At 40.7% G+C, this 12,720-nt stretch overlaps 2 protein-coding genes across 5 annotated transcripts; one reads left to right on the top strand and one right to left on the bottom strand.

Annotated features, from left to right (window-relative positions):
• Positions 1–173: 173 nt before the first annotated feature.
• ift74 (intraflagellar transport 74) lies at positions 174–12,593 on the bottom strand. 3 transcript variants are annotated; one of them, XM_008438476.2, is made up of 20 exons: positions 12,185–12,593; positions 11,836–11,969; positions 11,305–11,440; positions 11,071–11,119; positions 10,324–10,422; positions 10,163–10,223; positions 10,002–10,061; positions 9,847–9,908; positions 4,201–4,339; positions 4,050–4,112; positions 3,838–3,981; positions 2,893–2,933; positions 2,719–2,798; positions 2,546–2,599; positions 2,199–2,296; positions 2,006–2,132; positions 1,768–1,931; positions 1,565–1,690; positions 1,402–1,462; positions 174–602 (listed from the first exon to the last, which is right to left on the bottom strand). In XM_008438476.2, exons 2-20 carry the CDS (start codon positions 11,962–11,964, stop codon positions 487–489), a joined length of 1,809 nt encoding a protein of 602 aa, XP_008436698.2. In that variant the 5' UTR covers positions 11,965–11,969; positions 12,185–12,593; the 3' UTR covers positions 174–486. The 3 variants fall into 3 exon arrangements, with proteins under 3 accessions (XP_008436698.2, XP_008436700.2, XP_008436706.2); XM_008438478.2 differs by having other exon boundaries at positions 12,210–12,592; XM_008438484.2 differs by lacking the exon at positions 12,185–12,593 and adding an exon at positions 11,610–11,751 and having other exon boundaries at positions 11,836–11,916.
• On the top strand, positions 5,116–9,597 carry LOC103482355 (leucine-rich repeat-containing protein 19). Of its 2 annotated transcripts, XM_008438475.3 has the most exons (7): positions 5,116–5,338; positions 5,972–6,058; positions 6,610–6,857; positions 6,956–7,067; positions 7,530–7,617; positions 7,718–7,924; positions 8,115–9,597. In XM_008438475.3, exons 2-7 carry the CDS (start codon positions 5,981–5,983, stop codon positions 8,438–8,440), a joined length of 1,059 nt encoding a protein of 352 aa, XP_008436697.2. In that variant the 5' UTR covers positions 5,116–5,338; positions 5,972–5,980; the 3' UTR covers positions 8,441–9,597. The 2 variants fall into 2 exon arrangements, with proteins under 2 accessions (XP_008436697.2, XP_008436696.2); XM_008438474.3 differs by lacking the exon at positions 5,116–5,338 and having other exon boundaries at positions 5,888–6,058.
• Positions 12,594–12,720: the final 127 nt, after the last annotated feature.

Raw genomic sequence — 12,720 nt, 5'->3', positions numbered from 1 at the left:
GGCCCGTTTGAGCAGTGCTGTACTGTCCCTCTGCTGCCACCCTCAGCCGTTATGTTTACTGTACTTTGGAAAGGTCAAACATATATTTCTAGAGTGGAATTTGGATTTTATGCAAATCGTTGATCTTTTCTTTTTCTTTAATTATAAGCAATAAATGCAAAAAAAAAAAAAAGTTCTGAGTTACTTTGACTTTATTGTTGCAACAGTTGCTGTGTTTTGATTGATATAAAAACCAGTTTACATTTATATTCAAGATTCACCAGAAATCAACTTATGAATGGAAATTTCTGGAAAATATTCTGTCAATGTCACATCATCTTAGTCCAACGCATGACACGAGTCTGGCTTTATTGACAAACGAGTGACGCTTCTACTGATTTGGGAAAAGAATCTGAAATGCTCCCAGAAAGCTAACCTTAACTAGAAGTTTCCACTTTTACTGTATTGCTAAGCTGATACTGAACACAAAGTTAATGAGAATATAGGTCAGTTCCTGTTGTTCTGCAACGCCTCTACTAGGCTCTTGTTGTAGTCTGCCACCTGCTGGTAGACGACCTTAGCAACCGATTCGTAGTCGCTCTCCTGAGTTTTGGAAGCGATGACTGAAAGAAAAGTTAAAGAAAGTTCAGGATGTCTGCATTCCTACTTACCATAATTAAATTGTCGTGATTCCTGATGAAGGATGTCTGGAAGATTCCTTAGAAATAAACTCAAATAGCCACAATTATAGTTCATACTGCTAATTTTTACTTTTATACATATTTTGAAGTGTATTTCAAGAGACATGAAGGTACTTGGTATTCAGTAGTGAACACAGATAAAACGTTAGTTGTGCTAACCTTACAATACTAATAAGTTTTGCTAACGCTACCAAAATGGTATTTAGCAGGAGCTAATGCTACAACTAATGATAGCTATCCTTGAAAGACTCCAACTCCTGGGCACAGATTTAATGTTAATATAATTCACACATTTTATTAACATCTAACTACTTGAATTTGTGACAGTCAAACAAAATTTCAGAGATGTCAAACTATTCAGCTGAAAATTGATAAAAGAACCAAGCAGAACTGAAAGATTAATCATGATGAATTAATGATTGAAAAATTTGTCAAATTATTTAATTAGAGTAGACTATATGTTCAAGAAAGAGGCTAAATGAAAAATCTGCATATTGTGACATTTTTATAAGATTAATTAATAAATTGTAATCAATAATTTGCTGCTTTATAGACTAATAAGTTAGTCGTTTAAAAAAATACATTTAGGGGAGGCTAACAGTGCCAAATATTTTCAAAGCTAGCAAAAATGCTAACATTTTGCTTATTTAGCTTTGCTATGAAGACATTAGTGGAAATAGTATTTTAACTTGAACTGTTTGGTGCGATCTGTGAAGGATACACTCTTTCATCACAAAGTTGTTCTGCTCCAAGTGCTGCCATTTCCTCTCCAGGTTGGACAGCTGAGACACCAATGACACACACACACACAAACACACACCACTGAGTTCCTGAAAGAAACAAATGTGCTGAGAGCGTTCGGTTGGACGTGTTGCCGCTCTAACCTGAGCGTGCGTCTCGTTCTCCTGCAGCTTGGTCTTGAGGGCTTCATGTTTCTGGTTCATCTCCTCCAGCAGCTGGAGGAAGAAGTCTCTGCGCTGACTCAGGGTCAGCCGCTCCTCCTGGAGCCTCTGCAGCAGCAGAACGAAGCAGGCGCTCAGCGTTTGGTGAGGGGGTGCTGCTGTGTCCCAGGAGCGGTGGGTCCTACCTTCCTCTTGTCGTCAGCGCTCCGCCTCAGGGCGTCCAGGTCTCTGTAGGTGAGCAGCTCCGTCTCCATGGTGCTGACCTGCTCCTTCAGGGTGCTGAGCTCGGCGCTGATCTTCCCCTCCAGCTGCTGAACCTTCTCCAGGTCCTGCTGCAGCCGGCGGGACTCTGCAGGACAGCGACAGGTCAGCAGATAAAATCTTTTACTTTCCTCTGGGTTTGGGAGCGTCTGAGTTAAGGACCTGTGGTCAGGCCTCTGGCGGTGCTTTCTGATTGGACCACCTCCGTCTCCTTGCTGACCAGCACTTCCTGCATGTTCTTCAGCTCGCTGGCGGTCACCGTGTCGACGTGACGCAGCCGCAACATGTTCTGGACACACAGAGCACACCTCCAGTTTTAATTGTCCTCATCATCATCAGTCTCTCTCTCACTCACCCTGCTGCAGTGCTCCAGCAGAGAGACGATGTCCTCCTGGCTCCTGGTCAGTTTCTCCTGCTCCTCGGCTCTGGACTCCTCAAACGAGTCCAGGAACCCTGAAACAGTCATCGATTGGAACACAGTGTCTGGAAAAAGTATCCACCCCTTCATGTTTTACCCTTTTAATGATTTTATAAAACAATCATCATCAACGAGATGTAGCTTTCAAAGGGGCAGTTTTATATCTATAGTATCATTTTATAGCACATTGTTGCCATCAGTTATAAAAATGCTAAAAAAGGCCACATATGTTGATCATGATGGATTTGTCACAGTCCGTCTTTCTCTCTCTGACTGGAACTCACTGTCTATTTCCTCCTCCTTCCTCTTCAGCTCCTTGTACTTCTGTTGGCACTCGCCTGATGACAGAACAATGTATATATTAATGTATATATTAATTTATACATTTAATTTAAACAAAAGAATAAGAATGGTCCAAGACACATAGGGAGCTTAGAGCATCATGCAGCAGCGTTACCCTGAGCTGCCTCTGAGTCCTGGTCCAGGTTCCGGATGTCCTCTGAAATTTGTCTCTTCCTGTCTCTGATCTCAGTAAGCCTGAGACACACACACACACACACGCACACACACACACACATGATTATATCGAGCTGGCTATAAGCTTTTAGATTAACAAAGTGTGAATACACACTGTCTCTCCATGCTGGCTATTTCCTGGTTGTCCTCCTTCACCTGAGAAGAAGAAAAAAACACAAACATTAATCAAACTAATTTGAATTTAACAAAATAAGTCTACTTACACATTTTTCAGATGATTGGTCAGTTTAATATCAAAATCATATTTTTAATTTACTAAATACATATATTTTTTGAAATTTGTTGATGTATTCCCTATTTGGCCTGAAGGAGGTGCTGTTTCCTCTTGTAGATGTCCATTTTAATCCCTGGTGATACAAAATGTTTCTCATTTTCGAGCCAGACCAGTTTGAACGTTTCCCCAAGCAGTGAGGATGATGTCAGCGAAACATATTGTTCATATTCTGCTCTCTCCATGTTTCCTGTGTGTTTGTTGTTTCTGGATAAAAGGTTTTAGCAGCATAACTTCCTCATCGCCGTGTCACAAGCTACGTTCTCTTTGTAAATGTGCGCAAAACTTTGTTGATATTCCACTAAAGTTAAAACACACAATTTCACAGTTACATTGTTTCCATTAAATACGTCCACATGTATAAACAATTTAAAAAAATGTTGAACTGTCATCTTCCAGTCACTTCCTGTGATTTTCATCTTTTCTGCCAGTAGTAACATCCTGTTATTGACCACATGACAGGAAGTGGAAGTGATGCGAAAAAAGTGTTTCCATTGCAGTTTTGCAAAATACAGGAATCATTTTGATACAGCTGAAAAACCACCTCATTCAAAAGAGCAAAAGCTCCATATCGACAGATTCGGTTTTTCAAAGCTGCAGTGTTTCCATTGAGCACATTTATTTTCCAAATGTCAAATTGTGTAATTTTAAGATTAATGGGAACAAAGCAACAGAGAAGAAAGACCACTGATTTGCTTCAGAAGTAGAAAGGAGAAGTAGAACCTCCCGCCCTGTAACCCTAAACGAATCGTCCCAAAGAGGCTCCACCTGCTTCAGCAGCTTCTCCCTCTCCTCCTGGGGGGAGCCCAGGCTCCTGTGCTCGTCCTCCATGGCGTTCCGCTTCCCCTCCAGCGATGCCAGCGTCTCATGAAGTCGAACCATTTCCTGTTTTATCTGTGAGTGGGACAGCTCCTGCAGAGGGAAGATGCATGATGGACCTGGACCTGATTCAGCGCTGCGTTCTTTTGGCCCAAACTCACCGCTTCATAGTCTTCCTTCCTGGTTACCAGGACGTCCAGCTCCTCCTGCAGGACCGCAAGCTCCTGCATAAAACACAAAAACATAGAGGCGAGGTTATAATAAATCATTTCTCGGGAGTTTTTATTGTTTTTTTTTTTTATCTAGACATACCTGCAACAGTTCTTCATTGGCTGTTGTCATGGAGAAATATTTGTCACGCTTTGCTGAAGGCATTGCCTGGACGACTTCCTCAGCCACCTGCCTCTCCCTTCTGATCTCCTCCTCGATCGCCCGGAGGACTTCTTCTCTCCTGCATGTCAAACAAGAACATGTCACCATCAGGGATGTCTCTGGAATTATTTAGGTATGTGAAACCTAAAGGAGGACATCAGCGAAGCAGATCAGCCGTAGAGAATTTAGCTCTAGAAGTTACGGATAATAAAGGGAAACTGTGGTGGGATTCCAAAAGAGGAGTTGGCCAAAGGTCTCCATAACAATATCAGGCAGATGAAATCATACAGAGATAACTGGTGCTAAAGGAGATACTTAATAAAGAGTGTGTGTGTAGGGGGGGGGGGGGGGTAGAATCTGATGTGTCAGTATGGAAAACCTCAGAATAGAAAGAGTAGAAAGATGGTGTACTTTCTATATTTTTACAAGAATATACAAATCAAAACAGAATCATTGAAACGAAGAAAGGGGTCTGATTTCTTGAAAGTGGTTTTGCATGTTTTCTCCATAACTAAAACAGGATTTGGATCAATCTTTCTTCAGAAACTCTTGCTTTATTTAGCCAGGTTTAATAAATGTGTGTTTATGAGTGGAAAAAAAAATACTGACCACTGGATATTTGAGGTTTTATTTACCACTGAATTAAATTCAAAGCAAACAATGAATAAGAGATGAATAGTCAGCTTCTATTTTTGAAAACTTTAATTTCCTTGAAAATTTCACCCTATGTTGAGTTCTTTTTTTTAAGGCATCTCTGAATTAGCCACTTGGGCTGGTGAACCACATTAGTATCATTATCAAATTGTGGTCAGGAAGCCGTACATTTCTGATCTATTCCATATCAATAATCCTTGAGGATTCTCAATGTAACTACAATCTCTCCTCAGCGCATATTCAGCCTCAACTAAGGAAGTAAACCAATGAGGAAGTCCAGTTAGGAGGACTGACCTGATTGATTCGCTAGCAGGAACAGAGTGTAGCACAATTTAAGTTACACAGAGATCAAGGGTCACTGGGTGTGCTGGCTGCTTATGGACAACAGGTGAAGGAGTTTGTATGTGTACATGCTGAAACCCAGGTAAGTGTCTTTTTAAGTATGTACTAGCACAGCTAAAGACTCTCAGAGTGTGTGTTCGGTTAAATAAACAGCTTATATCAGGTTTTCTGTGTTGCATTAATGTTCATTTCCAAGCAACTTCTGGTCCTGTGTGTCAGCTGATCTTTATGAGTCTGTCATGTCCTTGTGTAAGACACTATTAGCCACAAGTCCAGGCCGTTGTTGCACAGATGCATTTTGTGAATTCAGCATTTTTGGATGTAGTTTCTATGCTGTACGGAAAGCAGAATCCTTAGCATTGCGCCAAGGCAACAGAGGAGCAGTTAAAGAAGAGAAAGAAATCTGATGATGAAGCTTTAAGCTAGTAAAAATGACTTTCTGTACTCATATGAGGACCAAAATCCCACTTTAGAAGACTGTAAAGCCCTGCAATTCACATTTTGCTGCTGAGCTCGACAACAAAGGTGTTCCAACAAGTACTAGGTAATGGCTTCCTGGGTGATTAAATATTTACGAGTAAAGATTTAGTTTTTTGTAGCTAGATTTGTTTGGCGAATATTTTGTCTTTCTCCATTATGTATAATTATGCATAATTATTTTCTACTTCAGTAAAGTACGATTTCCTCTATGAATCTTGGTTTTTATTCTCTCCAGAGTAAAAGAATGGACGGATGTTGGCAGTTTCTTCTCCTGCTATGTCTTTCTGCAGTGGCTGAATTCGGAGAAGCAAACAATGCATCGGTATGAAACGTTTTAGGCCCTGTCTGTACGGGAACGCTTTTTCTAAAACAGGTTGTCGTTTCAAAAACACCCGCATCCACACAGGACTGTTTCCACAAAAGTTTTCATCCATACAGGAACATTCGGCAATTACACAGCCGTCAAAACGCGCCAGGGGAGAACGGAACAAGCACACACATATGGCCTCCACACAAGGTCAGCGGTAAACACTACAAGAAAACAAGAATGGCGAACAACAAAGCGCCAAGTGGAGTGACGACAAAGTTGAGCCTGACACGTATCTCGAATTAGGCGTTATAGGACCGGGATAGAGGTCGGCTAATAAGTTGGTGTTTTCACAAAACAGGTGCTACACGAGAACAACGTTTTCACTCTGGAACCTGTTTAAAAGAAAAAAGTAAATTCCATGTTGATGCGGGGCACACACGGTTAAAATCGTTCCCGTTTTAGAAAAAAAAAATTGTTCCAGTATACACAGGTCTCCAACATATTTAATGTCAATGTTTCATTTCCTCCTGATTATGGTTCTCTAATTATTGTCCATCCTTCAGCTGGTCAAAGACCTGAAAGATAAGCTTCTACAAGTCATCCCTCCTAATGACAAGTCAAATGTTTCCATTCTGGAGATCAAAGGCAACCAGATCACTTTGAATGAGACGGACCAACAAGCCCTGGCTACTTATTCAACACTAGTTGAACTGCATTTAGGTGAGAACCTTGTCACTACTGTGCCGGCCAAATTCTTCTCTGGGCTATCGCACCTGAGAGTCCTATCTCTAAGCAGAAACAACATCAGCAGGTAACTAAGAAAGCTAAATGCAGTGGGTATGGTGTTCTGTTCTACAACAAAATCCAATCAATTGATGATTCCTGGTTTGTTTATGGTTCTTGTTCCAGTCTGGATCCTGAGGCTTTCTCTAGACTGGATGTTCTAGAAGACCTGGACCTTTCCAACAACAAGTTGACAGATTTCTGTGACAAGACATTCATCAACTTAAAAAGTCTGAAGGTAAGCTTTGCACTAGCGGTATACACCTTCCCATCACCAAGACTGACACTACAGTCTTGGTGACAGCAGCCAGGTACTTCCTGTTTACCATGTTGTAGTCAGCAACCTGCCTAACCTGTCCAGATTTACTAAATATCCTCAAGAATCCTGAAAGAATGGCCTCATGTGTTTGGGATTTACTCTACATGCAGACAGGTTTTGGTGATAAATATGATTCTTAGCCACAGATGCTTGCAGAAGTGCGAAACAGACATTACCAACATTAAGGACTGTCACATTATAATGGAAGACTCGGGCACTAGAGGTACACATCTTCTCAAGGTGTCGGTCCAATTACTGCTTTCCACTGATGTTAATGAATGGCAACAACTTGAATTGTTTATCTTAAGTAAGCTAAACTGATTCAAATTTGTTCAAGTGTTTCCTGGCATCTACCAACCCTAACATGGGTGTTCTCATCAGACCCTGTATCTACAAGAAAACCCCTGGAACTGTTCCTGTTCTCTGCTTGACACCATTGGAAGGATGAAAGAAGCAAATATCTCTTTTGGTACCAAGATTCCTTTGTAAAAACACACAGACTCTCAGTAGCTGTTGCTGAGAAATCTAAGTAAAACATGCATGACTGCTATCCATGTCTTGGTCTTTAGGGGAACCAAACGTCACCTGTGCATCTCCAGCAGAGCAGAAAGGAAGAAATCTCCTGGATTATATAAATATTTGTTCTTCATCACCACCAGTCATTGTGCATACGGACCATAAATCTCCAATACCACCAGTCACCCCTCAACAATTTAAAGAAACCAACAATACGCCAACAACCACTTCAACAAGTCATAATTGTACCGTCAGCAAACGTAAGACATACTCTATGATGCACTGTTCTTCTATGCAAGTCATTCTTCCCTTTGACGTGGCACCCAAAAGTTCCTAACGGTCATATTGATACAGAAACCCTACCTTAGGTGGATCACAACATTTCCTAAGCCTCTAAAAAACAACTAGTTAAACTGAGTTTTATTTTCTTTATCTCCACTCTGCAACCAGGTCAGAAAAATGTACCTGGACACATATGGAAGTTCACAGCTTGCGTTGCTGCCTTGGGCCTGACCACCTGCATACTCATCCTCACTGCCATCAAAGGACCTTCCTGGTACAAAAGCTTCCACAACTACAGACATCGGAGACTGGTTGAAGACGATGAAGAAGAGGGCCAGGACACCATGCCAACTGAAACAGGAGGGTGCCAGAGCCAGCAGACGTTCACTTTTGAGGAACTGAGTCATCGGATACAGGAACAAGACGAGGAGGATGGATATTTTGAAGATCCATACATCAAGAGGATGGAGGATTCAGAGGAAGAGATACAATGAGGAACAGAATCTCACTGAAGGGCTGGTATCAAATTAGACTGAATCTATAAATTTTAGATCTGTAAATGTAGTTGTTTAATAAGCTAAAGAACTAGCTTATGTAAACTAAGCTTGTTGTTTAGCTTCTATATACTGTGAAGAATTATTGTTTGAGGTTTACTGATCCTTCTCCGTGTCATCGTGTCTGATTAAATGAGCAATGTAATCATGTTAAGAACAGGGTATCTGCAGGTTTAGGCAAATCAAATGAAAGACTTTTGAAGATCTTTTTAATGCAACATTGAATAATATTTAAGACCAAAAAAACTAGAAATATTGGGGATGTTTGGGGGATCCTGGTGTGTTATAATCAAATGTAGCAAAAATGATGACATTTCCGAGGTTTGTTTGTGGTACTTGGTAGCAGCTTTATGCTTCTCACACTGCTTATGGCTCTCTACAGCCTTAACCACCTTAGTGCCAAGCTTCAACATTTCTTTGGCACAAAATGCACTGACACTCGTGTGAGTTAGCAACAGAAGTGAGCCAGTGGCAAAAACTAACATCATCCATCCAACTGATTATAAATTTGCACTTATATATGACTGACACTGAAATGCTAGTGCTTGATAGCAAGAATTAGCAGATAGTTAGTGGTAGCCTCAACTGCCTCCAGTAACAGAAAAATAAAAACTACATATATAAAATTAAGTAGCACTGCCATGACAAAATGTAAGACTTGTAAATTAATGTCTTTAATTCATAAAACATTTATTTTATGGATTAAAACTATTTCCTACCCACTCTCAGCACATGCTTGCTTTGAAGAAATCATATGGGTTTTCTTAATCTTAATCTGTATTCTATTAGTTATGACTGAATAAGACTTCATGTATCCAAATCTGAATGTGTGTATGTAATTGGAATTGCATGAATTATGTTTATTTTTTATATATATTTCAATGTGATATAAATTTGACCTGTATGTCTTGAAAGTGGCTTGAGATTATTTAAACAGTGCTATGGATTGTCCACTCCTGCAATTCATTAAATCATCTAACTACCAGGAGTCATATTATGCTCAAAGTTTTAGTATAAAACTCTGAACGTTTGAGTATAGCACAAATTGACTCCATTAAGGACAGATTTCAGCTGTCACTATCAAAGACAAAAGTTAAAAGATGGAAATGAAAAACAGGCTTGGATGTGTCTTTTTTTCCTTCAAGTGTGCCCAACAATTTTATGCTGACCTGATTCTGAATATTTGATGAAAAAGTTTAGGTTTCCCTATTTTGATATGGTGAATATGAATCTGCGTGGTTACTGTGATATTTTGTTGGCAAGCCATTGCCTTGAAGGACCTCAGTCAGTTCCGTGTTACACTGCTGCCTGCTTAAACATAGTGAAATGAGCTGAATGATCCATACTCTCTTCTCTCTGTGAAGATGCTGTCAATGCTTCGTGCCTCGATGTCGTTCTGCGCTTTCAGCTGGGAAAACACAAAGTAAAACGGGAAGCAATGAGGAACAATGCTGAATGTGTCCTCGGGCAACTTTTCTAACCAATACCAGGTCATGCTCACCATGTTGTAGTCATTGATCATCTCCTCCATCTCTGTGTTGGTGTTGAGCTTGTCCACCAGCTGAAAACAGATTTGATGTAAATAAGAATTTAAAAAAAAACCTCCCAGATCATCACTGAGGCTACAGTCTTGGTGACAGCAGCCAAGTACTTCCTGTTTACCATGTTGTAGTCAGCAAGCTGGCCCTGCAGGTCCTTAATCTCTGCAGCCAGACCCTCTGCCCTGCAACACACACAAACAGAAAAAGGTTTATAATACAAACGGATTTGATCTCAAACTCACTGATTGCATCTTTATAAAAGTGGATAAATCCATCACAGACCTTTTCTCATAGGAAACATAGACGGAGTTCTCCTGGTTGTAGTTCTCTATCTCTTTGTGCAGTTTGCTGGTCTCTGTGGTCAGCTCGTTGATTTTACTCCTAATGGTGAAAACAACAGAAACATTCACTTTCACGTCATAGTGTCGCCTAAAAGTTGAAATATGGAAGGATTTCTGGAATATTCTGCAGTAACACAGCATACCGCCTTGCTAAATTATTCACACCCCTTTATATTCTCCATATTTTGTCTCTTTTTGCTCTGCTGTGAGAGAGAGAGAGCAGACTGACAGAACACCAGGTCTGAGTGACTGTCACTAAACTAAGAAACTTTTCAGATCACAAACAAAAACGGTAATCAGCCAAAATTGGAATCGGCAGGTCGGACATTTTAAAGATGCGTGATCGGATACAGTTGGTGGAGTTAAAATATGATTTTAAACCTATAAAGAGATATTAATATTTTTGTTTGTCTACTGAATGAGATACCAATAAAATTAAATGGAGACAGTGGTTGTAATGTTAGAAAATGTGAAAAGGTTGAAGGGATGAGATGTAATGCTGCTTTAGCTAACACACAAGTTTTTTTTTCTTTTTTTACATGTGAATTTGCTTCATTTTATTTTCCTAACTATATTGTTCCCTACATAAACTAAAAGTAAAAATAGCAAAAATTCACACTTAAACAGCTTATTAGAAGAAATGATTGTGTCGGTAAATGTGGCCACAATCTGCTGGTTATCATGTTACCTGAGGAGACCCAGGTAGTAGGATTTATCCAGAATCTGTCTCTGAGGTCCTTCAGAAAGGGAAGCCAGGAGTTGGAAGTTGGAAAGTGACAGAAAAAAAGGGAGAGAGAGAGAGAGAGAGAAAGAGAGGTAACATCTTGGTGACTTTGTTACTTTTGGTCATATAAAAGGAACCCGTCCACCAACAGCAGTTCATTTAGAGACAAAGACAAGCCTGGTGGCACTTTAACTATACCTTTCATTCCCGTCTTCATCCCACTGAGGCCCTGCTGGGTGACGGGCCTGTCAGCCACTTTAATGGCTGCTGACAGGACTCCAGGAGAGGGGATGGCCCCTCTCATACCTGGGTGCCCACTGGTAGTTGGAACCATCTGGAAAACATCACTATAAGAATGACTCTGATTATAAACCGACTGATGTGTAGCAGCAGTTGTCCTGTAAGGACAGCGTTGGTATCTTTCCTGTTTGCCATTTTCTTATTTTTATACAAGTACAGGAGCTCATAAATTCGATATGTTTAGAACTTGTATACATTCAAACCTTTATTTAACTGATGAAGAGTATTGCTTTTTCGTAAGCTGATGACAAAACATTCATATCGTCACACAGGAATCTGAGTCTTTATGTTAGTTATTCAACATGTTCCCTCGGTGGTTCGGCCTTACTGAAGGTTTGTATTGCACTGTGGAAGTGTGAAAGTTTAGTCATGTCTGACTCGCTGTTAAGCAATGAGAACTAAGACTCCGGGATGCCGCGGAGCGTTTACCCCGGTTGGTACACGTATAGCGGTGGGAGGAGGTCGCACTGCTGTCGGGGGTCTCCCGGCACCAGGAACCGCAGATCCACTCCGGCTCATCGGCCTCGCAATGCCGGAAGGTGGTCTCTGGCTCGCCATGATGCCTGAAACCAAGGGATGGATAACTGACAACAAGCGAACAGTCACATCGATATTTCAGTTACGTTTTTAGCTCAGAGGAGCAGTTAATCTTTTAACGTCCTCGCTTGTCTTGAAGCCCTTTGCTCCTGTAATCTAAACATTTTCTAATCCTGCGAATATTCATGTCAAAATGACGTTTAGTTCAGCCTCAAACTACTGCTTAACATTACCAGTTTACCTTGGAAAATGTCTCGGTTCCGAACTTTTAGTTAGTTTCCATTGACGATTTCCTTTGGTTACTGAAGCTGCTCCGGTCTCCGTCTGTTGGTGTGTGGTCAAAAAATAATGTAGAACCCGTTAAATGAAAACAGAAAAGCTACACCATTCTAACTGAAGCTAACATTCAGTAGCTCGAGTGATGTTGACGTTACCCCGGTAACTGTCGTCTTCTTCTTGATTTTTTTTCCCCCTTGACGTTAGGTATGTATTACCGCCACCTACTGGTGTGGGAGTGTCTTCTTCCTTCTTACATATCAGCTAAAACATGCTTGCCCCCTAGCGACTAACAGAAGTAATGCAAAAACACACCAAACAATGTGGTGAGGGAAAGAATGGAAGGGAAGTGGTGGAAAAAAGTTAAAACGGAAAGAGGGAAACAGCATTCCTCTTCCTGTTACGTGACGTCATCCTGATTCTTAGTGGGGTTCAGATCTAATAAGTTTCCTGACAGCAGATCTAAAATTTCAATATTTTCCCCTGTGAGATACTTAAGCA

Source organism: Poecilia reticulata, chromosome 20 (genome assembly GCF_904066995.2).
Source record: "Poecilia reticulata chromosome 20, P_reticulata-male-v2, whole genome shotgun sequence".
Lineage (NCBI taxonomy): Eukaryota > Metazoa > Chordata > Actinopteri > Cyprinodontiformes > Poeciliidae > Poecilia > Poecilia reticulata.
Note: the sequence above shows the minus strand (reverse complement) of the source record. Positions and strands in the feature narration are given on the sequence as shown.

Bases quoted from the DNA above. Each gene is read 5' to 3' on its own strand.
- LOC103482355 (XM_008438474.3), top strand. From the start codon at position 5,945: ATGAATCTTGGTTTTTATTCTCTCCAGAGTAAAAGAATGGACGGATGT. The intron at 6,059-6,609 runs GTATGAAACGTT...TCCATCCTTCAG, and splicing joins GAGAAGCAAACAATGCATCG to CTGGTCAAAGACCTGAAAGA. The intron at 6,858-6,955 runs GTAACTAAGAAA...TTCTTGTTCCAG, and splicing joins AGCAGAAACAACATCAGCAG to TCTGGATCCTGAGGCTTTCT.
- ift74 (XM_008438476.2), bottom strand. From the start codon at position 11,964: ATGGCGAGCCAGAGACCACCTTCCGGCATTGCGAGGCCGATGAGCCGG. The intron at 4,340-9,846 runs GTATGGATCATT...TTTGACATGCAG, and splicing joins ATCTTCACAGAGAGAAGAGA to GAGAGAAGAAGTCCTCCGGG. The intron at 2,600-2,718 runs GTAACGCTGCTG...TTCTGTCATCAG, and splicing joins GGACTCAGAGGCAGCTCAGG to GCGAGTGCCAACAGAAGTAC.